We start from the raw sequence: 27,867 nt of genomic DNA, 5'->3' as shown, positions 1-27,867 counted from the left end.
TAGGAGGCCAGCAGGCGACTGGATGCACACAGCATACCAACCTCGCTATTTCACCGCAAGAGTCTAAAATTGGTGTGTGTCTAAAATGAAGCCTCCAGCACAAGAGGCGGGTGGAGAGGAGAAACCATGAGCAGCCCCCAAGCTGTCTGCTGTAGCAGCATCCCCCAGCAGGCATGGTGATCATTGTAGGTCCTTTCCAACTGAAATATTCTGTTCTATTCTATCCATGGGGCAGCACATGCCAGGCACCCGTAGTGTTTAAATACCAGCTGAGACCAGAGCTGGGGTCTCCCAGGGCTCCTAAAATTATCTGGGGGAAAGTGATGCCAAGAAGCCACCCACACCACCGGGAAATCCATCACTTTCTCCCATCTCTCTCTCTTTTTTAGCAATTCCTATAAATGTTATTTTACTTAGGCTTCAACATTTTGCACTGTTCCTTTTAGCTCAACGCTGCCTCGCCATGCTATCCCCTTGGAAGGGCCTGAGCCTTGCAGATTAAAGCCATGCTTCAGCCAGACCAAGAGGATGCGAGCCTGCTCCAGCAGCCTGCTTCATTTTGCAGGAGACACCGGGCTGTGTTCAGAAGCGGAAGAAAAAAGAAGAAAAAGAGAAAAGTCTATGTATGCGTACACACACTCGCACACCTTTTCTATGGTCTCTCACACAACCTTTAAAAAGAAACTTTCCAAGAGTTCAGCTAAAGTTAAAACAAAGCAAGTAACGTGAGACTCGGTGCCGGAGCCGAATGGAAAGTACATGGAGTCCAACTGACCTGCGCTGCCGTCCAGCGGCTCCCACGAGACCACCCGAAAAAAGCTCCCTGCTTCTGTTGGAGCCGAGCAAGCTGCATCATCTCCCTCCAGGGGTGATGCAGCTTCTCGCTAAAAGCCATAAATTAAAAATAAATAAATAAACAGAAGCCAAGGGAGGGGAGAAGAACTGGGCGGGGGGGAGGGAGGGCGAGAAATCCCAAAGAGAAAAGGCAAAAAGGAAATGACCTTCCCTGCTATTAAATAGGTGACAGGCTGGTATTATAAACGCATCGCAGGTTGGAAGGGAAAGGAAGGGCGAGGAGGTGACACATCAGTCCCTTCGACTCAAGAAGAGGCCGGGAAGGGGACAGGACCGTGAACGAGCACAACTGCACGGTGGTTTTTTGGCGACAGCTGGGTGGGAAGAGACACGGGAAGACCGCTGTTGGCAGGACACATCCAGAACAGCAACCAGGAAAAGAGAGAGGCCGCAAAGCACTAAAGGGAGGGAAAAGAGCCTCAGATCCTCTGGCTGCACTGAAGGGACACAGGCTTGGGTTGCACGGTCATATTTTCCAGCCAACTGCAAAGAGCTATATTAATTCCTCCAGCCTTCACTTGCCTTTGAATGTGATCATAGGAAGGGTTTGCAGAGCAGCAACATCCTGTTCTCCAACACCCCCACCACAGCCAGGGCACTATCAGAGCTGGTTTTTTTTATGGGGAAAAGAGCAAGAAGACAGAAGCTAATTACTTAAATAATTACCTAATTAGTCACTCCCAACACACCCCATCTCCACTCTGGGACGGGTGCAGCTGAAACTTCTACCACAGGCTGCCACATCGCTTGCAAAGCACTTCATCCCACCACCCAGCACCAAAAGTTCCTAAAACTTTTTGGGTTTAAGAAGCTCAAAGCAAGCCCTGCTCGCAGAAAACTCTGGGAAACAGGTTTGCCGAGGAGCTGATTACTGGAGCAGTCAAGCTCTCAGTAGCCCAAATGGGAGATGATGGGAGGGCTGGGGACAACCTGCCTGCTCCCACCCAGCCTCCAGCACTGCTGCTGCCCATCACAGCATCCTTCCCACCTGGGATACCCTCGGGAAGTGTGTCCCGCCTCATCTGGTCTACCACATACAGCCTGCCCATCATCCAGCCTGTCAATGCAATCAATTGTTGGGTGTATGTTCTTCAACTCGTGGTGGTCTCCTGGGCCATGTCTATATGATGTAAGTTCCTCTTTCAGGGAGGCCAGGACCTTCATGCAACTGGAGATAAGCACCATTCCCTTCCTTCCTGCTTGTTTTGCCCAGCCTCTGTCTCTCGCTGGGGAGAGGTAAAAGCTTTGGGCAGAAGCTGGGTCTCCCGGAGCTCACCAAACCCTCAGGGTGGGATGGACCTCAGAGCGGGCGCACCTTCGTCAGGTTGCTCAGGACCATGTCCAGCCGGGCTCTGAGTACCTCCAGGGATGGACACTCCACAACATCTCTGGGCAACTTGGTTCAACGGCTGGCCATCCACCTCACAAAAAAAGGTTTTTCTTATGTTTAAGTGGAATTTCCTGTATTTCAAGCTGTGCCCGCCAGTAAGGCCTCTCCCGGCCCATGGAGACCGATAGGTCCCCAGGTGGGTGCAAAAATCCCACTTACGGGGTGCCCTGGTTCCCAGGATGGGGGTGTTACCCTGAGACCCCAAACCAGGAGGCCACAAACCCTTTGAGAGGAGATGCAGATGAATATGAAACAAAAAGTTTGGAGATTCAACTCTTTTTATTATGGAAGTCTATAAAATAGCCACATGGATTATTTTTTTTTTAAGATCACAAAATACACAACATTCATTTTAATATGCGACACTTAATATTATATACATATTAAAAACCACATGACTGAAACACATGTTCACACGGCACCAATTTCATAACGAAAAACCCCACAAGTGCTTTTTTCTTTTTTTTAATATTAAAAACAACTGTGATAAAACATATTAATATTTTTCCAGACAATGTTTACAATAAAGAGAAAAAAAAATCATATTTTACTAAATAACAAATATTTAACAGCAAAACTTTATACTAAATATCTATTTTGAATTATAACAAAAATAGTACTTATAATAGTTTATAAAGACAGACAAAAAAAATTTGTGTATAAAATAATATTATAGCAAATTGGACTGTGCTAAGGAAAAAAAAAAAAACAAACAAACAATTCTGAGATTCAAAGTGCTTTATTCTGCAAACCCACTGCAGCAACTTTTTTAGTCAAGTTATATTAGTTAGGAATGGAAAAACAAAAGCATGACTTACTTATGCCTAGATTAAATACTCACACACACAAACATTATATATACACATGATGTAAGCATATATATATAATGGATGTATGCATCTTACATTACCGCTCTCCAATCAACCACTCACTCAAAAAGCATGTTTGGTTTTCACGTTGTAATGACATTGGAAGTTAAAATAAAAATTTCAGCAAAACCCTTCACTGATTTCCCATAAGCACAAGCGGGACCGAGCCCTTTCGGAAAAGTCTGCCCAAGGGATTTTGCTCGCCGTAGCGTGGCACGAAGCCACCCGTGAGCTTTAACTGGACCTTTTAACCTTGTTGTCCATTCCTCTCTCCAGCTTTCCCCTTTTTTCAGCCTCCTCTCTTCCCCCGAGCACAGTTTTATTCCCCAAAAGGTCTCAGCTGGAAATGGGGGAGCTCCTGGATAGCACCCGGCGGTGCGTCTCTGCTGGGTTTTTGCCCTGCAGCTCCCCCCTGGCAGAACATCCTCCACCTCCTGCCCCCGTCCCCATGTCCTACAAAGGCTCGTCATCAGCAAAGACCATGGACACCCTCACGTGCCACTTACCTTTCCCCAAAAGTTTGCCCCTGGGAGACACACCCCTTCCCACCGCATTCAGGTTTATGTTCTTTGCTTCTTTGCCCTTTAGGATTTTGATCGCGATTAAGCTCCTTTTATCACTGGGAAGGTTTTCTCTCCCTCAGGGACAAGGAAAATACCTGAAATGTCAACAGTGCCTGAGCTAGCGATGTTTCACTCGAAACTTCCAAGCTGGGAAACTAGCTGAGCCTCTGCTTCAGGGACATGGTGCACATAGCCAGAGACTCCTGAGACTTTTGGGTTTGGCACATTGTTTACCAACCAGAAGGCAAGGTCTGGGTCTGAACGGCATCTCCTAGAAGACTGGAAATTTTGTTTCAGGTTAAATCAACCTGAAAATCAAGCTGTAAACCCTGGTATGAGCGGAGACCATCCACCGGGATGCTCCTGGGGGGTTTCTGGCAGCTTGGCTGACGGCAATCCAACCTCAAGTGCTTCCCCTGGCTAAAAAACTGCCTCCCTCCTCCTTGCCCCCACCAGACGATGGGCTGGCAAAGGCAGCCATCACCATCGCTCGCTTCACACTTCCTTCGACCTTCCAAAGAGGCACCCGCTCGTCAAAAGCACGACCTGCAAAGCAACCTGGTAAGCCACATCTGCCCCTTCGCCTTTCTTATTTCAACCCCTCTGACTTATCTGGACACCTTTAAAGCAGAAAGCCAAGCTGACCACCCAAGCATGAGATCTTTTCCCATCACAGTTAGGAGAGGTCTCAGCCATGGTCCTTGTCTTGTTCTTTCCACCTCGGAGGGCAGGAGATGGGAGAGGTGTGGGGCTGAGCAGGCTGGGCAGAGATGCCTCAAGTCAGAGAGGGATCTCCCGACCTGGTGCTTGGCTCTAGTCTGAACCAAATGCCTGCCAGGGTGCTCGGGGAAGCTTTTGCTCTGCACCCACGGCCGCTTTCAACCCAACCCACCCATCTCACACTCACCCCAGAAGCCTCCTGCATGCAAAAAATAAAATAAAATAAACCCACCCAGCAAATCGAATGCAAGATACCTTGGTGGACGCTTGCTTGTGCCAGAGCAGCTTTGAGCAGGGCCCCTCTCCAGGATTAGCGATGGGACGGGGCAAACAGCTTGCAAGGAGCCCGCCGCTCGCTCTCCTTCCTGCTGAGCTCTCCCATCACCAAACAAAACCCAAACACGAGACAAACAATGCATACATTGGCTTATTTATAGAGATCACCTTTAATGCAAATGCCTCCCGTGGAAGAGGACACACCGAAACGAGCAGCTCTGAGCGGGGCGGCTTTGCTCAGCACCCTGTTGCTCGCAGAGCCGTGGTGGGTCGGTGGGGCCATGCAGTTCGGAAGCTGGTGCCTGCACCTTGAGGGAGAGCAAAGGCACCCAAATGCCCCCAAAACAGGTGCCTCTGCACAGGGAAGGGGCTGGTGAGGGGCTGCGGTGGGGGAATGGGTGCACACAGGCCGTGTAGCAGCAGCAGGAAACTCAACGAGAAAAAAAGGACACCCCCCCCACCCAGAGCCCCAAATGCAAAATGCATCTTGCAAAATGCAAATATGTACTTGTCCGAGGCCTCAGAGGGATGGCTCACCATCCATTCGGCCCCAGACAAGACACCACAGGATTTTTCAGTCCCGCAGCGGAGGCGAAACGGCAGCCCCCCCCTCCCCAGCCTGCCCCGGCACCAGCGGGAGAGGGAACGGGAACAGGCATTGCTCGTCTCCCCCTCGCCAAGGAAAGCCTCCAAAGCCCCGAAACAAAAAACACAACTGAAAAAATGAACAACAACAACAAAAAAAAAAAAACCCAAACAAAACCAAAACACTGTTATCACCAGCTAATTTAACACTGTTAAAAAAAAAAGATCAGAGGCCACCCAAGAGCCACCCCGGGACACCAGACCTCTGATCACCAGCTGATTTCCAAAGCCTTTCCCGCAGTCAGGCCTTTGCAGCGCTCCTCCTCGCAGCAGAAGTGTTTTATAGATATTTATATATATATATTTATAATATTTTAGATACTGTGTATGGTCAGACATCCCAGCTCGACTCGGGTGTTGCGACTCTTCCTCCTTACGAATGAAACGAGATGCACGACGACACCCCAACCTTCTCCACGCCCCGCGGGAAGAGCAAAACAGTTTTGGCAGCTTCACCGGTGGAGAAAGCAGTCCCGACCTGGAGGCTCTGCGAAGCGAGCGTCGTGGAGAAGCTTTTCGTCCCTCTCTCCTCCCCTTCTGTTCGTCCCCTTGCCCCCACCCCACCCCTCCGTCCCCCGGCCACCCGTCCCTCGTGCCGCTGGCGTGGGCTTTACACCGTCGCCCCCAGCATGGCATCTGTCCCCGTCAGGATCTCATTCTGGTTGGAATCCAGTCCGAAAAATTTGACCTTGAGTCCGTCGACCGGGTGGACCACAGGCACCAGGGTGATTTTGGGGAAAGTCCTGGTGGAGAGCTCGAAGCGGCTGGTGCTGGCCAACTCGATGGCCAGCGCCTTGAGGAAGAGCTTGGCCAGGTGCTTGCCCAGACAGGTCCGTACGCCTCCTCCGAAGGGGAGGTAGTGGAACCTGCCGTCCTTGTCTTCACTTCGGCCCTGCCCAAAGCGGTCGGGGTCGAAGACGTCCACGTCCTTGAAGACAGGGGCGGTGTCGTGGGTGTCCCGGATGCTGTACATGACGCTCCAGCCTTTGGGGATTTGGAAACCCTGCAGAGAAGAGGGAAGGGGTGGAGAGAAAACCGGAGTCAACCCTACAGCAAAGGGAGAGGGAGCAGGAGAACAAGATAAAGGCACTTCGCTTTGTCTGCTTTTTCCCATTTTCCTTGGGTTTATTACTCGAGTGCGATGCAGATTTAAAAGAAACCGAGAGAGCAAAGGGCTGGGAGACGGGAATCCTGGTTTTATTCCTGCCTCTATCCCAGGAATCCGCCGGATGATCCGTTGCTATTTATTTGCTTTGCGGTCGCTGGCAGGAGTCGCCTACCAGGAACCCCGCGGTGCTCGACTGCTGCCGGGCGAAGGGAAACAGCTTTTCTCGCGCCCGTGCCGTGCCCCGCGTGCTGGCCAGCCCTCTCCAGAGCATCCCGTGGCTTTGCTCACACCCCACCGCCTGTCAGCTCCACACGCCCAATGCACATGTCAGGGCCTGGGCAATGAGAAACGGGGCGGATTTATCATCCCCTGAGTACTTTAAAAGGTTTCCGACTCAAATCATTACATTAGTAGGATTTACAGCAACAAGCCAGGTCTCAAGATTTTGTTTTGCTAGTAGGAAATTCCAACCATTGCAGTGAGTAATCCGCCTGTCATCCAGCAGCCTGGAGATGCCCTCTGCAGTAAACCTTTCCCTTGTCACACCCCAGTTTAGTTTTTGGCGTCAAACATTGTCACGAGTTGCTCTTTGAAGCATCACGCCTGTCTCCTCTTTGACAGCCCGAGTACATCCCTTCCCTGCCATGGGCCAGATCCCATCACCCTCCTCTGAATCTGGAACAATTCCACCTCCCATCACCAGGAGGACCTAATTTGTCCTCCCTGAGGTCTTATCTAAGCCAGGCTCAAGCAAGCTTTGCAACAGCATGCCAAAGGCTGGTTTGGGGAGCTCACGGTGCAGCCGCGCACCAGAGAGATAGCAATACTCACGTCTAGCTCAAAGGTTTGCAGCACCGTCCGGTACCCCCCGGAGATGGGGGTGAAGAGGCGAAGCACCTCCTTGATGACACAGTCCAGGTAGTGGAGGCTGTTGATGTTGTCGAGCCGGAGGGAGCCCTCGCAGATGCAGCCGTTGTGGAGGATGCCCTTGCTGCGCAGCTCCTCCCGCATCTTCTCCAGGACCCGGGGGTGTTTGAGGAGCTGCATGATCAGAGAGGTGCTGGCGCTGGCGGTGGTGGCATAGGCAGCGAAGATGAGCTCCAGGGTGCCATCCTGAAAGACAAGAGCAAAGCCAGGGTAAGACACAGGGGATGGACAGACAGACAGGCCAGCAGCCGTGGCATGTCAAGGGGCAGGCACACAGGCTGCCATGGGGCATTTTTTTCCCCAACAGTTCTCCAGCCTGGTCATGTCTAACTGCAAGGCTCCTCCTTGTGCAGGCACAGGTCTTGGACACCCGCCATGGGGAGCTTCCCGCAGAGCCTTGGAGGATGCTGAGAACCAGACAGGCAGGAGAAAAAACCCTGGGGATGGCTCTTGATAGCAGATGAAGGACAAGTTATGCCACAACCCTGCTGCAGATAACAGCCTGCTGAGGGCTCATTTACCCAGCAAAGGAGGCACCATAAAACTGGATGGATCAAGGGGTGAAGCTGGTTAAGGCTGAAAGCTTCAGCAAACTTGTATGGTCTTTTGGTATTCTCTGGAAATGCTCTTTAGAAAGGGCTGAGTGTGATCTGCAAATAAATATGGCCCTTAGGAAAGCAACTGGCTTGTTGGCACCATAATCCACCAGACCAGGATTCACCTGCAGCTCCAACACCACATTGTGGTCCCCCAGCTCTCACTGACCATCTCAGGTCTGTCCCAAAAAATCCTCCTTACAGCAGCTCACACTTTGCTCTTTGGGGAGCCCCTGCCCTGAGCACAGCAAGGACGAGGTGGTCATGGGGAAGATCTTTACCTTCAGCTCCTGCATGGTGAGCTCCTTGCCATGCTCTTTGCCACTCTCTATCAGGATGTCCAGCGCATCGGCGTAGTCCTTGCCCTGCGTGTTCTGCAGTTTCTCCTGAATGGCTTTCTCCAGCCCCTTCTGCAGTATCTCACGTGCCCGGATGCCCTGCGGAGTGGGAAGCCATCAGACCATGCAGGACACAACGCTAGCACCACCATCCCCAGCCCAGCGTCCCCAGGAGCTGGAGACATGCTAGGACACGTCTAAGTAATACAACTGCAATTGCAGATGCTCAAAGAGAAGAATAAGGATGCTGAAGTTGTTCCCTAGGCAGGAGGAGCAAGCCCTGAGCGGGCGAGATTACAGGCAAGAGTAATCAGCACCTACGTGCAAATGATAGGTCTGATGTGGGAGCCCCAGTACTGCACCAGTTCACAGGCCTCCGCCTCACCCTGAGATGTATGGCAGTCCCTGGGAAAATTGTCCCTCAAAGAAAAGTCAATTCATCCAAAAGTATCCTCTTCCCGGGAGCGTAATGGGCTTCCCAAGCAATTTTATCACCTGGTCTCAGTAAAGCAATTCCTATCTGAGTGCAGCTGCACCGGGCTAACCTGCTGCTGCAAATGCTTCAGGGCTGCAAATGGTTGGGCTCATTCACGTGGTCAAATAACAACAACAAAATTTGCAGTAACAATCACAAAAATAAATTTTAAATCCTCATATGTCTGTTAACAAAATTCCCCACGAAAAAATACAATTTTTTGTCTATGGATTTTGTTATGTTTTCATTTCGCATCAATCATCAAAAAACTAGAATAGTTCTTGGAATTACAATGTCCACTGACCTGTTTTGCCCTGGGGACAGGAGGGAATTAGCGGAAGAAGGGTCCCATAAACAAAAAAATACAGCAAAACTGCCAGTGACAAATGAGGAAAAAATATGCATTAAATCTGGGCAAGTCCTGATTGTATTCTGCCTTGCATCAAACTGCACAGTCCCTAGCACTCTAAAAACCTATGAATGGATGGATCTCCCTCTCCACTCTACGGAAACAGGACTTTGTAGCCCAAAATGGACCTGCTGCTAGAGGTCAGAGGGTGAGAAGACACCCCACCGAGAACCTGCAGAGGTAGGGATTAGCCGCCACCCCATTAATCCCAACAATTTGGTGTTATTGGCTGGTGGAGGACTTCACCCAAATCTCAAATTGCTCTACAACTACCTGAAAGGAGGTTGTAGTGAGGTGGGTGTTGGTCTCTTCTCCCAAGTAGCTAGCAATAGGACAAGAGGGAATGGGCTCAAGCTGCGCCAGGGGAGGTTTAGATTGGATATTAGGAAAAATTTCTTCATGGAAAGAGTAGTCAAGCATTGGAACAGGCTGCCCAGAGAGGTGGTGGAGTCCCCATCCCTGGAAGCGTTCAACAAATGGGCAGACGTGGCACTTGGGGACATGGTTTAGTCTAGTCCACCCTTGATTGGTTTAGTGTGGACTTGGTAATGCTAGGTTAATGGTTGGACTGGATGATCTTAAAGGTCTTTTCCAACCTGAACGATTCGATGATTCTATGATTCTTACCCTTCTGTAGCCACTGAAGGGCAGATCCATAGGCAAGGAGAAGACATTCTCCACAAACTGCTGGTAGACCTCGAAGAGGCGGTTGAGCTCCTCATCGGGGATGCGGAAGCCCAGCAGGACACGGATGGCCATGCGGAAGGTGAGCTTCTGGGTCTCGTGGTAGACGTTGATGGACTCAGGATTGCTGCTCCAGGCCCGAAGGGTGTCTTTGATCACCAGCTGAATCTTAGGGAGATAGCTCTCCAGTGCCTCATGGCTGAAGATTTTGGAGAAAACCTACAAAAGAGAGTGAGCAGAGATTTCTACACAGCTCAAACACCCTTACCTTTGCCTTCTCTAGTAACCAGCTTCTGCCCACAAAAATGGACATTGCAGGTCTCCTGCGCTGAGCAGAAGATTTGTCATCATCCAGAATTCATCATCCAGAATCACCAATTCTTAAAATAGCTGCCAAAAAGGGTCGATGGAGAAATACCTGCTGACAGATCCTCCACGGGCTGATCCCCACCACAACCATCGCAAATGACGGGCAATAACATGGTGCAAATCAGAGACGGGAGGAAATGCTTCACCCTACGCATGGCAGGATGGATGTAGCCAGCTTTCCCACAGCTCCATGTCTCATGGCTCCCACATACATTCATCCCACGATCTGGATGCTACTAATACATCTCTTCCATGGGGATTCTCTAGCGTCTAATGTTACGGTTGTGCACGCACGCAGACACACGCAAGCGTTTCTCTCAATGGGAAGCGTCGGCAGTTTCTCCCACCTATCAACCAACCTTTTTGAAGGTTGAAAAAATTAAGTAAAATAATTATTTTGAGGCGTTTAGGATCTCTGTGAAATCTGGCTGAACTTAGACAGGGGTGCAAGCGGGGAAGAGAGGCACGCACGTACCCGGAGGCTGCGATCGCACACAGCTCATTTCCTTGGGAAACCGGACAAAAAACCTGATGTCAGTAGACAGTATTAATTTAAGCTCTGCGAGTAAACACTGCGCGGGAGTGGGCCTCCCCAGGTCTCCGATGCTAACGGCTCCTTACTCCAATTTGGGCCAGGGCCCGCGCATTGCGCGAGGAGCTCAGCAATGCCAGGAATGTCCCTTCAGCCCTCCCCGGCGCAGCCCACAGCGCACGCTTTCATTCGGCATCCCCGCCGCATCCCTCCCAGAGTGCACCGGAGGAAAAAGTGCTGTTTGTTTATTTTTTATTAACCTACACACACACACACGGGGCAGCACGCATACACGCACCACCACATGCCAGGCCTCCGGGAAAATCAAATTAGAACGGGCTCCCAAGGAGGGAGCTGCAAGCCTGCGTAGCCTCCACCGGTGGCCGGTTCCCGGAGGGGGCTCAATGCACGGTGGGGGAGCTGCAAAGTTATCAAACCAACAAGAGGAGAGAAATCAAAGCCGCCCCCTCTTTCCATGAGCGCTGGACTCGCTGGAGCTGTAAATGTGAGAATTTCCTCCGCAGTCAGCACTCAAAGGGAAAGGTAACATTTTCCTGGCTGCGACCCCTCATTGCTAATGCACATCGTTCGCTGGGAGTTTGTTTGGTGAAATAACACCTCTGTCCCCTCGCAGCCCCGGGCAGGAGGCTCGACAAGAGCCGCTTCATAACAAGCTGCACTCGGGCTGAGCCCCGAGGAAAACTCATCACACAATACACCATGGGGCAGAGCTCGGACGCTCGCCGTGGAAATATCAGCATGCAAACGGAATGGTAGGAGAGATGGGAGAGAAAATGCAAGCAGACCAACGGCAAGATCTGCCTGCAGACAGGCAGCCATCCCCGGATGGCTGTGCAGAGCGGAGGCATGAATGACCGGAGCAGAGGAATGAATGAACGAACAGCGGGGCCGCGGTGAGATCACGGCGAGCGCGCGAGACGGTGCGGCTGCTGCTTTCTGCCGCCTCTCCGTGCTTCACGAGCTATTTTTAAGCCTGGGAAGGGCAGCGATGCTCAGGCAGACCTGCCTGTGTGAGGGGGTGAAAAAGCAGCTGCTCAGAAAAGAGAAGCTGGAGGTGCTAAAGCTGAGCCCCTCGGCTGCCTGCAGAAGGTATGAAGGGAGCTGGGGAAGGGCTGGTTCCTGGTGGCCATGAGCGGGACACCAGGCTTTGACGCAGTGCCGGCTGGAGGAGAGCTGGCAGCCACAAGCTGCTCGACAGGGATGGGACGGGACCTCCTGAGTGGGGCCGGCAAAGGGACACCAATGTGTCTGGTGTCTGCCCTTCATCCATGGGGTTTGGGATAAGGACAGAGGCTCCCAGTCAATCGCCCCGCTCTCCCCAAACGCTTCCCATGACTCAATTTCTCCAGCTGAAAGCAGCCGATGAGGGGACAGCCTGTGCTTACGGAGCGCAGAGGCTGCAGCCCTGCTTGGAGCCACCATCCTGATGGAGGTGGCCCCTGGGGCTCCTGACCTGGGACAAACCCCGTCCTCCCCCAGCTCTGCCCAGCATCTCCCCCAGGCAAAGTGCTCGGGTACCCCCCGCACCCTGCAAAAAGTACAGCAGCCCAAGAAATGCCCCTGGTCCCCCTGTGTGAAACCGCTGCGGCGGTGCAGAGAACCAGCCCGGGGCTGGATCCACAAGCTGCAGACCAAGCCAGACTCAGAATAGGAGAGTGCCTGTCCCAAGGAATGACGTGCAGCGAAGGTGCAGAGGAGGGCACCCTCGGGAACAGAAGACTGAGCCCCTATGGAGGTCAACGCAGCACCTGCCCAGCCTGAAAAAAGGGGAGCATTTAGCCCTGGGGAATTAGGGAGGATTTTTTCCTTTTTTTGCTCTTTTTTGAGCTGTCCTTTTACTGTCAGGCTCCTCCAGCCCCAGCCGGCTGCACCCCACATCTCCTGGAGCCTGCAGCTCCCAGCCACAGGGCCGGCTGACATCGCGAGCCCTGGCCACGCTGCCAGCTCGCTGCAACGTCCCGTCCGCTCGCCGCCGCTGCACTCCACGCCGCCTAATCCCAGATGTCAGCGGATCCTTCCCCAGCCAGACGCAAGTCTGGATCCCCTTCCAGTCACCTCCAGTTCAACCCTGCATCTTTCCAGTTGATTAAAAAGGAGGAAAAGGCAGCCAACTTTCCCCGACAAACCTCCGCGTGTTTCTAGCCTAAAATTCCTGCGCCCTCTAGTGAAGCCGAGTCGAACGTCTCGGCCACTTGCCGGAGCAAGACCAGGCAAAGCCAAGGAGCATCGATGCAAAAAAGTTGCTCTTGAGCTGTGGAGAGGCAAAATCAACTCTAAAGGGATGCTCGGCTTTGCTAACACCGAGATGCAATAGCCCAGCCATGGTGGGGGTCTGGCCGGGTAGCCTCGGCGGCAGTGCCGGGGCAGTGGCCAGGACTTTTCAGGGATGCTGGAAAGAGCCCCCTTTTTTTTCACATTTTAATATGTCCCAAAAGAACCAAGTCTGGGGATTTGCTCTGTCTGAGGGCATTCATTTACACACACACACACACACGCGCGCTCAACCCGTGCCAAGGGAGACACCACCACCCAGCGAGCCTGGTTGGAAACTTCCAAATCCATCTCGTAGTGGAAACAGGATATTTAAAGATTTATGGTTTTCCTAAGGCAGAAAATTCTTTCTTGGTGTCTCAGCTCCAGGATCTCCTGGAGAGGTCCAGCTCTGTGTGACAGCGAACTGCCCCCAGTGCCGGCTGGAGAATACCCCAGCCCTGTCCTTAAGAGGAGAGGACATTCAAGTGAAGAGCCCTGAACTTCAACTCACAGTGTTTTCATGCATCGCAAAGGCTTTGTTTGGCGGCTGGGGTGGAAAGAAGTTCACAGGGACCATGCTTTTCATTGTGTTACCCCTTCTCGATGCTGGCCAAGCCTCCCCATGCCAAGCACAAGCTTCATGGCTGACCATGGTCTCCCCTGCTTCCACCCGGCACATCAGCACAGCAAAGAGGGAACGGAGCTTTTCCTTCCTCCCCTCCAGGAGGAAAACTTACACTTTGGGATCAGACACCTGCATTTCATCCAGCCCTTGCTGGCCAGAGCTGCTGGCCCGACCAAACAAAGGCACGATTAGCGTGGAGATGTTTTTACGAACCAGTCTGGCACCCGCCGGCGGCTTGGCCGGCGGGATGTGTCAGGAAGCATCCAATGCGGCGTCTCAACCTGGAGGCATACTATTTCTTCCTACGTTTCAAAGGCCGGGTGGTGTTTGTCCCAACCCTGTCCTGTCGCCACATTATAATGGATGTCTGCCTCTCTCTGGCATCAGACGTGGGGCTGCCAGACGTGGAGCCCACTGCCATGCTCCAGCGGGCTTGTAAACCGTGGTATTTTTGGAGTGGGATGAGAAGACTCGTGGGCAAGAGGCTGCCCTGGCATCAGGAGCACAAGCAAAGTGGAAACACAGCAAAAAGTTGTGAAGACTCTGCAAGGCACCGCAAAGAGGAGAGGACCTCCACAAAACCCCACTGCTGCCCTGACACTCTGCCATCTGTTTTTAAAGGGCTTTGCCTTTCATAGGCACATAGCAAAGAGCTGATGCCTTTTCTCCCCGTGCTGTAATTGGAAAATGGAGCACATGGACCACTCCAAGGTCTCCTACCATGCTCCGTCATAGGAGGAATCCAGGCCCATTGAGAGGGAAAAGCCAAGAGTTTCAGCCCCAGACCACCCAAAATGAGCAACGCTGGGTTTGCCCGTCAAAGCAGAGTGCAGGTGAGGAGCACAGGTGTCTTGGGGGAGCTGAAGGCAGCAACCTCTCCCAAGGAGAAATGCAAGAGCCCCATGAATGCTGCAACCTGTCTCCAAAGGGATCTGGTTGCAGTAGCTGGAGTCTCCAAATTCAGCCCAGCTGAAGAAAAGAAATGGAGTGCCTTTGCAAAAGGCAATTTTACTGAAATTCGAATGACTCTCAAAAAAATGTGCTGGGAAAAAAATGTAAAGATCATTTCAGCATCCTTGGGCCACGTTATGATGATCATGCACCTTTCAGGGTTGCCCATACCCCTAATTTTTTAAAATTTTTTTAAACATCTAGGGTTGTGAGAAACTCCAACATTTCATATTTCCACTTGGGTTCAGAATAAAAACGAGCCCAAGCACCCCATTCCCCCACAGCTCAAAAATCTCCCTGGCCGAGCAGCTCTCCTACAAACCCTCCACATGGCATGGGAGACTTCGCTTTCGATCCAAAACCTTCAACAGTCTACCAGGTTAAAGGGGCTGTGATTGAAAGGCTGTGGGTAAGGGCAGGGAACAAGCAGGACACCCTACATCTGTCTCAGCACCCCCCTCTGCAAAACCGCCTCGTGTCTCAAAAAATACAACGCCAGCACCAGCAAAACGCAACCAGCTACATTCAGCAATTTAGGTTTATTAGCCCACTTTATGGGGATACCTAAATGCACTGCGGTTCTTCACTATCTGTGGGCCTACACCACCTCTGAAGTGCTGCTCCCCCCATTTATTCACGAGGAACCGGTGCATTTGAGGAGAGCAAAATTCACCTTACACATTGTCACCGCTCTTCAAGGAGGGAATCAAACACAGGGAGGGAAAGAGAAAGAAGGTATCACATCAACGGATAGTGTGGCAAAGAAACGGGAGCTGTGTCCAGCCAGAAGGGATCAGGAAGGTGGGATCAGCCGGCCAAGAAGAGGTCCAAGAGGGCACACGCACCCGCTGCCCGTGGCTGGTGACTTTGGCTGGAGCTGTGGAGAAGGAGCATCCTGCAAAGCCACCAGGCACGCAGCTGCATGGTCAAAGCAGCCATCCATCAGCACCAGGGCCAGGTCGAGCTGGGACGGACTATCCCATTTGGTTTTGGACCACATACTGAATCCCAAATGTGTGGTGTGGAGATGAGAGTTTACCCAGAGCTAAAGAAGAGGAGAGCAGCTTGCCCAGGCAGCAGGGATAGTGCCTTGTCCACCACCACAGAGCCAATGGAAGAGAAATATTAGGAGAAAAGTCCCCTTTTTGCTAACCGCCTGCATCTTCCTGGAGCATGGAGGGGGGACCAAAGGGAAGGGACCACGCATGTTTAAATAACCCAGAGCATGGACTCTCCTAGAGAGAAAGCCAGACTCAGCAAAGAAACCAGCCTCAAGAACACTTCCACGGGAGCACTTAGTCCTTGGTCCTGCCAAGTGTTCCACAAGCTGGGAGCAGAGCGGAGCAGAGCGCGAGGGGTGGCCACACTCACAGAGGGGATGAGAGGGAAACACCCGCCCCATGACGCAGCCCGTTCCATCCCAAAGGTGAAATAAATACGCCTTTCTGAGCATGCATGGTCTCTTAGCCAAAATAGGGGAAGACGCTTAGAAAAGTGTTTCCTCCAGCAGCTCTGCTGCCGAAATCCTGAGTAAGGTCTTGCAAAACCTCCATGCACCATATGGGGATGAGCACACATCTGACGGTGCAGAGGTGTCCCTGCTTATCAACGCGTGAGCTCCTGCAGACTATCAATGAGGCCTCTTCTGAGCTTTAAACTAAGCCCAGGGAGGAGACGACAAGGGCTGAGATGACCCAAGGCCACCCTACGAAATTAAGGAGAAGGAAGTTGAAGAGCAAGCTGGCTAGCAGATATATTTAGTGGTGGAAGTGCCACCTGAGAAGTAATGGAGAGCATCGTTAAGCTGAAACAAAGGGCTCAGTCCCCAGAGGGATGAGCGGGATATTATGACCCACAACTTCGCAGGTTGCTCGAGCTGTTTGGAAGGATGGAGTATGATGCAGTTGAAAAACAAAGGTACACAAGACAGAGTAGGATGGATCCAGAGCCTCAAAAGCTTCCCCACCATCTCTGGGTTTAGCTCCCGTCATCCCCCATTCCCGCTCTGAAGTGGAGCCCGGACCCATGCAGGGCTACGGGCTGCAGATCACAGCTCCACCCAGTGCAGAGCACTGCAGCCTGAGGAGGGGTTTCATCTTTGTGCCTCACAGGACGTCCAAAAACTTCCAGCCCAGATGACACGGAAAGGTAGAAAAGCCTACGTTAAGGAGGTTCAGCTGGCAGGGTATCGTACAGCTGCTGGGCTGTAACCACGCTCTGACACCGCGCAGCTTCTCAAAGCAGGGTCTGAGCTTGCAGGGCATTTTGGGGTGGAAGGTGCTATGAAAACGATTGAAATTTGTCTTTCAGCCAGGAGCGCCTGCGCTTTGCTTTTTTTTTTTTTAATCCATTGGAATTACTCTGGATTTACACCGCTGTAGATGACAGCGCTATTCGGTCTAAAGTCAGGGAGCCAATCTAGCCGACAAATTCTTCCCCAAGACCGCGAGCGGGAGCCTTCCTCCATCAATGAAAGCCTTTTCTCCGGCTCCAGTGGCTTTTGCCCGTGGGTTAAAGCTCACGGGGCAGCAGCCCAACACGGACACGCCGAGAAGGGGCTGGAGCCGGGCCAGCCGATGGCAGCTGGAATCCAGCCCGCTTGAGCTGACCGATACGATTTGGGTGGGGAGCACTGGGATGGAACAGGATGGTTTCCTTTCCACCGAGGGATTTACAAGTCACACGGAGGAGGGTGGCAGGGTTGGGTGGAAATGCAAGAAAAAAAAAAAACCTAAAAAAAACCCCTCTTAACAACTTGGGTCAGGGTTTTTTGTAGTGTGAAAGGTACGTTCCCGCCGCCTCCCATCCCTCCTTCCTCCTCCCGCCCCTCTCCCCCATCTCCCTCCTTCCCTCCCTCCCCCCTGAGTCCAGCCCACAGCAGCTGGTTTATATTTGGCTGTAAATTTATGGCCCCTTTTGTGTTCTTAATCCTCTTGCAAACTATATTAAAGCCTCAGACCTTTCTACTTGGTGCTAATAAGCTCAACACTTGTATGCCTCCGAGGCAGAACATTAATTGTGGTGTGTTAATGAATGATGTAGTTTTGGACAGTGAGACAAAACAGGCCGTTTCTCTGCACCACTGTCTGCTTCCTCCTCGAGTCTCTGGGTCTAGGATGTCTACCCAGCCCACGGACTGCTTTTATTTTATTCTTTCTTTTCCTTTTTTAAGCCAGCTGTGCCTATTTTGGGATTACTATGCTGGAACAGAGCACGGGCCCGGCAAGTCCAGCGCTCTCCTGCCAAGGCTGGATGCTTCCGAGGAAAGTCTGAGTCCCACCTTCGCCGTGCACCATAGCACAGCCGCGCCGGCAGCGCGTATCCTGCACGGGGAAACTCCTTCCTGGCCCCAGGCGCTGCTTGGTCCCGATCTGAAAACCTAAGGGCCGTGCATCCCGGCCATTTCAGTTCCCGTTTCCTTCTCCACTGAGATGCTGAGGTCCCTTGCACGCAGAGGTACAGGAGTGCCTCCCTCTCTGTTTGCTGAACTTCAACTTCCCACTGGCCTTACGTCCCATAAAACCAGAGCCCACGCTATCGCCCTGCCCAGGAGCAGATTTGCTTTGCCTTCGTTACAGCGCGTATTGATCCAGGGACTGACACTTCCAAAAGACACACGCGGTCAATCTGGAGTGACTGCACTGATTTCACTGGGGTTTCACGCATATAAATGGGAGCTCGTGGGTATAAATGGGAGCTGAAGATGCCTAAAAGGACAGATCTAGGGTGAGATGCGAAACAAATTGAGTGAGGAGCCAGGCTGGGACAGGGTACAACAGAGGTGGCACGGCTGTGCCACCAAAACAAGAGCAGGATGGGAAGACCACCGGAGCGTGGAGCTCCCTCAGCCAGGCACCATCCCCAGTCACCCCTTCCCTATGACTTACTGCAGGAGAGCAGGCGCTCCCATCCCTTGGGACATGCCACGTCTGACCCCAAGGGATGTTGTGCATCCTTCATGTAACAGAGAGGGGCAGGGGTCTGCCACCAAAAAGCCAGAGCAAAGACACGCCTATGCTCAGGCAGACGTGGGAGCAACACGACTGCTCCTGCCAGTAACCTGCAAGGTGATTTTGAGACAAAAATGCCACCGCGGAGGAACGAGCTGCAGCACGGGTGGCCCGGATCCTTCTCCGACACCAACATAAACTCCATGATCCAACAGCAGTAACAGCCTCTCAGTAGATATTTATCTCAGGAGGGAGGTTGAAGGGGTTGGGGTTGCTTTTGTTTACTACTTGTAAACTGTTCTTATCGACCAGCTTCATCTCAGGCCAAGGACAGAGCCAACGCTGATGACATCTGCAATAAAGCGATACCCCTAATGCGGGCAAGCCCTGCTCCCAGCCCCGTTCTCACCCTCCATCCCGCCCCACGAGCTGTCACGTCCTTGGGCAAAGTTGACTTTAGACCCAGAACCCCCCCCCCAAATAATTGGAAAGTTCATTTCCCAAAAGGGGGGAGTTTTCTCCAATTTATATTAACTTTGACAGCTTCCTGCAGGGGAGCTTTAATAAACGGGGGGGGGGAAAGCAGAAAGCTGCCATAGCTACCGGCTTGTTAACATGGCTTTGTTCCTCCTGAGCACCTTTCACACGTGCATCTCAGAGTCCTTTATCAACACCTACGGGATTTAAGCCCCTGGGATGGAGAAGAGGACATTCATCTGCTTTATGGAAGGGGATACTGCATCTGTACGAGATCCTGAAAAGGAGCTGAGCTAGGGAAGCAGCAAAACTGAGAGAAGAGCTCCAGACACTGAGTTGCCTGACCCAGCCCTGATCCCATCACCGTCATGGGCAAAGCGTTCTACGGCAGATCCAGTACGACAGCTGCAGTTTGCTGGTCTTGAAGTTACACTGAAGAGCTAAATCTCTTTGGAAAGCTTTGCAATACATGGCCAGCAAAACAGCCGATTTCAATGGCAAGCTACCAGAAACGTCATGCAAGAACATGTGGGGTTTAAAGCTCTTTGCTAGAGCTTGTCTTCACATCTCAGTGGCAATCTGTCCCATCAAGAGGAGACCACAGCTCAATTGCCAGGGAATGATGAAAGAGTATCTGCCAGTGCTGGCTGCAAATAAGTGCAACTCCACGGGTTTATAGAAAGGTGACGAGGACTTATCACAGGTGGTGACCATGTAAAGGTCGGTGGAACAAGAGCTAGAGATGACCCCAATGGTTCAAGCTGCAGAAGAGGGTGAGCACATGGGGTTTCACGCTCCACCTTTCCTCGTCTTAGCTAGCACCCTACACCACAAGCAGCCTCCTGAGAACTTAGACCTCATGTACAATTTCTGGCAAGACCAAAAAAAGAGAAACCACTTAAGACAGAAGGCTCAAGTTCAGGGATGGGGTAAAAAAGCAGAATTTGAGAGCTGGATGGAGCTACCGCTCCAGAAAGCCCCACAATATTTCAAACTGAATTATCACCAACCTCAAAGGTTTCCCAGGGAACACTACTGCTTTTCTCCATGGAGCTTTCAGGCTGCTCCGATTCTTTAATACTAGCGTTCTTACTATGAAAGTTGGCGAAGTCTGGGAAAAACGCTGTCTTCTGCCAACAGGTTCTTTGCTCGGTGGCCCAGCAGGCCAAGAGGAAGGTACAGACTGGGTATCTAAGAGAAAAACTTCTACCTAGAAGGAGCAAGTTTAAATCTTAAATCTCGTGCTTCCACCTCAGACCGCTCGCAGTCTCAGCAGCAGGATGGGGAGACTCAAAAGTTGACACTATTTAACAGCAACAAAAGTTCAGGGCTAATGAACTCAAAAGACGCTGGTAATTTCTGCCGGTAGAAGGCACCTGGCCTGGAAAAAGCTTTAATCTGGTCATTGCAATCTGGCCAAGAAGAGAATTATCTATTTTCTTCCTGACAGAAGCAGGTTCCCCTTTTCTCCACGTGCGCAGCTCGCTCGGTGCAGGGTAAGGGATGGTTTGCGTAGGGGAGAGTGGGATTCAAGCAACTGCCGGGCTCGGGGAGCACCCAAGGGTGCGTGACACATGAGATGCTCAGCTCCGCGGAAACAGTAGTTAAGAGGAGACCAAGCAAAGGAATCGGAACAATCTCCCCTTCACAAAGGGAAGGGAATCAGCTGAGCCCAGTGCACCCAACCCCATGCCACTGAAAGAGGAAGCTTAAAAAACAATCAGCTACTCCAGCATCCCCGGTCCCGCCGATATGGGGAAAGCGTTTGCTCTCGGGTACGCCAGAGCTCAAAGCAGAGGCAAGGTGTGCGAGCAGGAGCAGGCACGGCTGGCGAGGGTCATCCCGGGACAGCGTTTTGCCAGAGTACCCGTTCTCAGGAGGCTTTAGCCATCCCTTAAGGAGGAATTAGGATCCTTGCCAGCTTGGGATCGTGCATGACACCAGAAACTGGGAAGGCAAAAGGGGTTTGAGGAAGAGAATGGAGATCCAGAGCGGACTTCTGGCTTAGAAAGATCCACAAGCATTGGGATTCACGGTTTAGGGTGGGACATACATCTCCCACTAGGCAAAAACACGAAAGTGAGACCATCGGGTATAAATATCGAGGGAGAGAGGCTCTCCCCTTTCTGCGCTGCTGGTATTGCTCCTTGCTGGTGCCGGCACTCCCCAGCCGAGCTGTGGTACAAATTACAAGTCCATCAGGATACCACAAAGGTCAGGCCTCCCTTTTCCATGACCCCGTTCCCATAACCCACGCTCTCCTCGCCTCCCCCAGTGTCTTTTCCTGAGGTCTGAATTCCGTGGTTTTATTCAGGCGCTGGCAACCAAAGGCCTTCAGCTCCCCGCTTTTCAGTAGCAAAAAATTATCTTGCCGTGCAGAAGATAAAAGCAGCAGCGTAGGGGCACCTTCAAATCGCTGGCTGCTGCCGCTTAACCCTCCCTTAATAGGAGATAAATAGGAGCCAAAGCTGCCGCCTTCCTCCCGCTGCCGGAGGAAAGCGCGTCGCTCCCCATTTCCCTGCACCTCTCCTGCCGCGAATTACGCTCCGTGATGGAGGGAGCCCCATGAACTATCGCCCTTTCTCTTTCACAGCAAGGTTGGAAAAAAAATATCTCCCTCCTTAAGGGGAAAAAAAAAAAAAAAAAATTAAAAAAAAGGCATAGCCCAGGCAAACGGCGGTGTAATTGCAAACACCGAGTTTGCCCGGGTAGGGATCGACACCGCGTTTCTTGCGGTATCGCTCGAGTACCGGCTGCCAGCACATTAAGAAAGGTGACTAATGGGTGTCATGGGGTGTTTGTCTTCTCATCTTCTCCCCCGAGGAGAAAAGAGCGAGCGATCAGGTTTGGTAGGGATTTTATAGAAATATCTACTCCAAAATAGGAAATCCTGCTGGAGCAGGGAGAGGAGAGTGGACCTTGCCTCGGGGCAGGGACCGGGACAGCCTCTCGGCGCTGGGGATCGCGCTCCCCTCGCCAGCCCCGCCGTCCCCGCGCCGCAGCGAGGGGGGCAGCCACGTTACCGTCACCCCCAAACCCGCCGCGGACCCCAGCCCGGCGGGGAAGGAGCCTGTCCCGTGGAGGACGGGACGCGCCAGCCATCGCCCGTGCCACCGCGCCAGCCTGCTGGGGCTGTCACCTTTGCCACCGCCCTTGGCTGCGGGAGCTTGGCTGACGGGGGGACGTGAGGGTGGTCCCCCACATCTGCAAGTCCCCCCGAAACCAGGCTGCCCTGCGCTACCTTAGGGTCTGGAAGGAGGGGTCTCACCCCGGCGACCACCGAGGGGGTGAGGCGAGGCGAGGCCCCAGGAGGGTCTCAGCCCCCCTCCAGCCACCTCAGTCCCCCCGGGACCCCCATCAGCGCCCCAATTTCCCCCGAAATCCAACGCAACGCTCAGCGCCATGGACACCCCCTCGGCCCCCCCCAGCCAGCACAAACGCCGCGGGGTCTCCCTGCAACACCCCCCCCGGCGGAGCCTGGAAACTGGGGTGGTGACACCGCGCTCCGTTTCCCCCCTCCCCACGCTCCCCCGCCCCCAGCCCCACGCCGCGCCGTGCCCCTCCCGCTGCCAGCATCGCCCTTTTAAGAGCCCTCCGGGCCCGCGCTGGCCGCTCAGCCCCCCGGCAGCCCCCTCCACGCGTGCCACGGGTTGCGGGGGGGACGGGGGACTTGGGGGGGGGGGCGATGGGGGCACCTCCATCCTCAGCAGCAACCCGCGGGGCAGCGCCGCGTGGGACACCCCCCCCCCCCCATCGCCCTTTTAAATTCCTCAAAGGCAGCGAGCGCGGACACGGAGGGAAGGGGGGGGCGCCCACGCGAGACCTCCCACACACACGGGTGGGGGGCGGCGGGGAGGGGGAAGGGGAAGAGGGGGAGAGGAGGGGTGGGGGAAGGGGAGGAGGGGGAGAGGCGGAGGAAAAGGGGGTCCCCCCGCCCCAGGCGCGCCCCCACGCCCCCCGGCGCGGTCTCGCGTGGGACCCTCACCTTCCGCTTGTGGCGGTGGATGTCGCCGATGGAGTTGGCCACGGTGTTGGGCCCCAGCAGCATGCGGGTGCTGCGCGGCCACTCCGTGCTCACCAGGTGATGCTCGCCCATCAGAATCTTCCGCACGTTCTCCGCCCCCGTCACCCGCACCAGCGGCCGCCCCAGCAAATGCGTCTTGAAAACGTTCCCGTATTTCTCCCGCCGGGAAGACTGGAAGCAGGAACCCTGCGGGAGAAGCCGGGGGGAGTGGGGGGGGGGGGGGACACGCGTGGGGGGCGGTGTTACCGCACGGCCTCTCCGCGCGCGGGGATCCCCACGGCGCAGGTTTGGGGGGCGGGGGGGGGGGGGAGGGTCGTCACGCCGGAAGGTTTGGGGATGACCCCGGCCCGGGTTGGGGGGGGGGAGAAATGGGGGGGAGCGGGGGAACCCCCCGCATCCCACCCGCGCACAGCCCGGCTCCCTCCGACGGGGCGGCCGGCGGGGGTCGGTGCCCTCCTCCCCAATTCCTCCTCCTCCTCCTCCTCCCTTTTACTTCTACCTTTACCTCCCCTGGCACTTTTTAACTTTTTTTTTCCCCCCTTTCTCCTTTTTTATTTTTTCTTCCCCTTTCTCCTTCCCCCTTCTCTTTTTTTTTTCTCTTTCTCCTTTTTTCCCCCCTTTCTCCTTTCTTTTTCCCCCCTTTCTCCTTTCTTTTTCCCCCCTTCCTCCTTCCTTTTCCCCCCCTTCCTCCTTCCTTTTCCCCCCCTTCCTCTTTCTTTTTTTTTTTTTCCTCCCCCTTTTTCACCCAGGCTGCATTTACTCGAAAGGCTGCAATTTGCCTAAGTAAATCTCCAGATTTCGGAGAATTTAATAACTTTCCCACATGCTCCGGGGGCTTTTGTCGGCGAGGAGGTAGATAAAGCCGGGGGGGTGGGTAATGGTGGGGAGGGGTCCCCCAAAAAAACCCATCCCGAGTGGGAAGAATAGCTGCGAGCGCTGCAGCTCCGCGCCCCGGGGCTGGGTTGGGAGCGCGTTGTGTTTATTTTGAAACAAAAGCGCGGTTGTGAATTTTAGATGTTCAGGTGACCCTGTTTCTTGATCTGCGTAAATATAATTAAAGGTCCTTTTTGTGGCATTAATAAAGAGTTATTTGTACACCATTTCCAGGGCAGCACAAAGAGGACCTTTATGTGGGAGAAGTTTCGAATGGAGTCCAATTTATACAAAATTTTGTATTTTTTAGCCCTGGACTCTGTTTGGACGGAGCCTTGTGGAAAAGCGAGAACCCTTTTCTGGTCCCCCTGTAAAAAATCTGATAAATTTCTTTAAAAAATAAAGCCCTATTGAGAGCGTGCGCTTAACCCCTTCGGCGCCGCTGGCGGGGAGGGGGCCGGCCGGGGCCGGGGCTGCCGGGCCGGGCTCCCACGTCGGGGCTTCCCCGGCGGCGTGGGGAGGGAGAGGGGGGGACACGGGGGACACCGGGGGACACCGGAGCCTTCGCAAGCCGGGCCCGGGCTGCGCTGCCCCGGGCGGGCTCCGCCGGCCTCTCGGCGGTCCCGTCAGTGAAACCTCCGCCGGCGGGAGCATCCTCACCAGCCTCCCATTGGCTTTATTATTAATTATTATTAATTATTTTGCCCTAGGAAGAGAGGAGGGTGGGAAACCCCCGGGCTAATTTTCCTCCCGGGATGCTGCGAGCTCCGGGGTGCTCCCAGCTCCCCGCGGAACGGGGGCACCCCCCGGCCGCCTCCTCTTTTTTTTTTTTTTTTAATTTTTTTTCTCTCTCATTTTTTTTTTTTTTTTTTTGGCAGTCACCCTCTCGCAACGCGGTCCGAGGGGATCCCGCTCCGCCCGCCGCTGTTCAGCATTTAGCAAGGTTAATCCCGGGTTAATCTACCGATTACCTCCGCGGGTTTCCCCCAAGACCGGACCCGAGCCGGGCGGGCTGCGAACCCGACGGGAGCAGCCCCGGGGATGAAGGTTTGGGGGTTTTGGGGGGTTGTGGGGGGATGAGGAGCTCCCCGTGCCCCATTGCACGGCCGTGTGGGTGGCGAGCGGGGGGACATGGCCCCCGGGAGCTACCTCCCACCCTCGCCCCGGGGCTACCTCCCACCCCCGGCTTTATGCTTATTCAAAATTTTTTTTTTTTTTTGGCAAGGATTTTTGGCTGGGGAGATTTTTTTTTTTTTTTTTTTTTGGCAGCGCGGGGGAGACCCCAAGCTCCCTCCCCGACCCCCAGCAGCCCCCGCCGGGGGAACCCCCGCAATTCCCCCGGCCGGGGGAGCGCAGCGCAGCAGCCGGGCAAGGGTTCCCCCCCCCGCTCCCCCCGCTCCCCCCAAACCGCGATCAGCCCCCCCCCCCCCCCCCCTCAGCCCCAGCTACCTCCCCAGCTCGCCGGGAACCCGCATGATGCAATCGAAAGGAGAAGAAAAAGAAGGGGAAAAAAAAAAAAATAATTGGAGGGGAAAAAAAAAAAAAAAAAAAGCCGGTCCCATCCCACCTTCCAGGGATGGAAGGGAAAGGGGAAGGGAATCCGGGAATCCTCCTTACCTGCAGGAGCCAGTGGAAGGTTTTCTCCGATTAAAGGGAATCCCATAGAGCCTTTAGGGATTGGTAGCTTGCAGGTTTTGTCGCGGGTGGCAGCCCAGCGGAGCTGCCACAGCTGTTGGGACACGGCCAGCAGCAAAGTCAGCGACACCAAGCACGCCGCGAGGGTAGCCAGTGCCGAGACGAGATCAAAACTTGCAAAAAGCATATTTGGAAAGAAGGAGGAGGAGGAGGGTGGGGAGAGAAACAGCCCCTTGACAGGCACCACGCTCGCACCCACACACACGCACACGAAAAGAGGGCGAGTGCGGAGCGCACGCTTAAAGCCTGGGGGGGTCGTCGGGTTGGGGGGGGGGACCCGGGTTGCCCCCCTCTCCGCTGGCAGGTTAGAAAAACAACGGGAAAAAGGGGTGGAGGGGGGGGGGGGAAGGGAGAAAAAAAAAAGGGGGTGCAAAAAGCAATTTCTCTTCTGTCCCTCTCTGAAAACTTTGTTCTTGTTTGGAATAAACTTGACAGAGTGACACAGGCGAAAAAAAAAAAAAAAAACACAACAAACACCCCACAAAACACAAAACCGACCCCCACACACAACACAAAAAAAGAGGGGGGGGGGGAGTTTAAAAGAAAAAATAAAATAACAAAAAACACCCAAGACGGACCCCCCGAAAGAAGGGGGTGGGGGGTAACTGAGTAGCCAAAAAGGTAAGGGAAAAAAAAAAATTAAAAAAGAAAAACCCCGGAGTCCAAAAATAAAAATAATAATTAAAAAAAAAAGACCCCCAAAAAAGTCCAACTGCAGATGCTCTGGCTCTCCCTCGCTTTCAAGGCAAAGCCACACACACCAGAAAGGGGGGGAAGAGGAGAGGAAAAAAAAAAAAAAAAGAGGGGGGGGGAAAGAGAGGGGGAAAAAAAAAAAAAGGAGCGAGATTTTAAAAAAATGGTAAAAAAATCATAAAATAATTCAGCCACGACCTGGAGAGATGGAAGAATTAAATAGCTCTATATATATGTATCTACACACACGGAGCGAGGAGGATCGGTTTATATCGCTAGCCCTATATAGAAATACCTCCCTATAAATATATAGCTCGCTATATGCCGCTTGTTTGTTAGCCCCAGACTTTTCACCAGACTTCTGTAAAGCTGCCGGGCATAGCCCCCTACTCGGTGTTGAGTTTGAGTAAAAAAAGGAAAGTCAATGTGTGTTTATATAGAGGCGGGGAAGCCGGGGCTGGGCCGGCCGCCAGCGCGGCTGCTCCCCCCGCACACCCACCCGCACTCCGCAGCCGCGGGGGGGCCGGGCCGGGCCGGGGACGCGGCGCTGGAGCGTGCGAGCCCTGGCCCGCCGCCCGCCGCCCGGTCACGCCCGCGCTCCTCGGCCTCATCCTCCTCCTCCTCCTCCTCCTCCTCCCGCCTCCGCCTGCTCCGTACCTTCGGCCTGCGGAGGGGCAAGGGCGGCTCAGCTCCGGCGACCCCCCCCCCCACGGGGGTGATTCCACACACCCCCCCCCCCCCCCCTCCCGGGATGATCCCCCCCCCCCCCAGTGATCCCCCCCGCCCGGGATGATCCCCCCCCCCCCCAGTGATCCCCCCCTCCCGGGATGATCCCCCCCACCAGTGATACACCTCCCGGGATGATTCCATACAACCCCACCCCACCCCCCCCCCCCCGGGGTGATTCCACACACCCCGCCCCCCCTACCGGGATGATCCCCCCCCCTCAGTGATCCCCCTCTCGGGATGATCCCCCCCCCCCCCCGGGGTGATTCCACCCCCCCCTCCCTCCCGGGATGATCCCCCCCTCCCCAGTGATCCCCCTCCCGGGATGATTCCATACCCCCCCCCGCCACGGGGTGATTCCACACCGCCCCCCCCTCCCGGGATGATCCCCCCCAGTGATCCCCCCGCCCGGGATGATCCCCCCCCCCCAGTGATCCCCCTCCCGGGATGATCCCCCCGCAGTGATCCCCCTCCCGGGATGATTCCACACACCTCCCCTCCCGGAATGATCCCCCCCCCCCCCCCCCCCAGTGATCCCCCCTCCCGGGATGATCTCCCCCCCACCCCATGATCCCCCCTCCCCCGGGATGATTCCATACCCCCCCCCCCCCCCGCCACGGGATGATTCCACCACCCCCCCCCCTCCCCGGGATGATCCCCCCCAGTGATTCCCCCCTCCCCGGGATGATTACACATACACACACACCCCCCCCCCCGGGATGATCCCCCCACCCGTGATCCACCCCCCGGGATGATTCCACACACACAGCCCCCCGGGATGATCCGAGATCCCCCCCTCCAAGATCCCCCCCCTCCCCCGGAT

At 54.1% G+C, this 27,867-nt stretch overlaps 1 protein-coding gene across 1 annotated transcript; it reads right to left on the bottom strand.

Annotated features, from left to right (window-relative positions):
• Positions 1–5,928: 5,928 nt before the first annotated feature.
• CYP26B1 (cytochrome P450 family 26 subfamily B member 1) lies at positions 5,929–25,752 on the bottom strand. The gene is given in 7 exon segments (XM_075709496.1): positions 5,929–6,321; positions 7,258–7,539; positions 8,231–8,386; positions 9,799–10,074; positions 23,019–23,243; positions 25,548–25,568; positions 25,570–25,752. Coding segments are annotated over 7 exon segments (1,536 nt in total).
• Between the last annotated feature and the right edge of the window lie 2,115 nt (positions 25,753–27,867).

Source organism: Pelecanus crispus, chromosome 4, assembly GCF_030463565.1.
Source record: "Pelecanus crispus isolate bPelCri1 chromosome 4, bPelCri1.pri, whole genome shotgun sequence".
NCBI classification, from domain to species: Eukaryota; Metazoa; Chordata; class Aves; order Pelecaniformes; family Pelecanidae; genus Pelecanus; species Pelecanus crispus.
The sequence above is the reverse complement of the archived record's forward strand: the minus strand, read 5'-3'. Positions and strand labels throughout refer to the sequence as shown.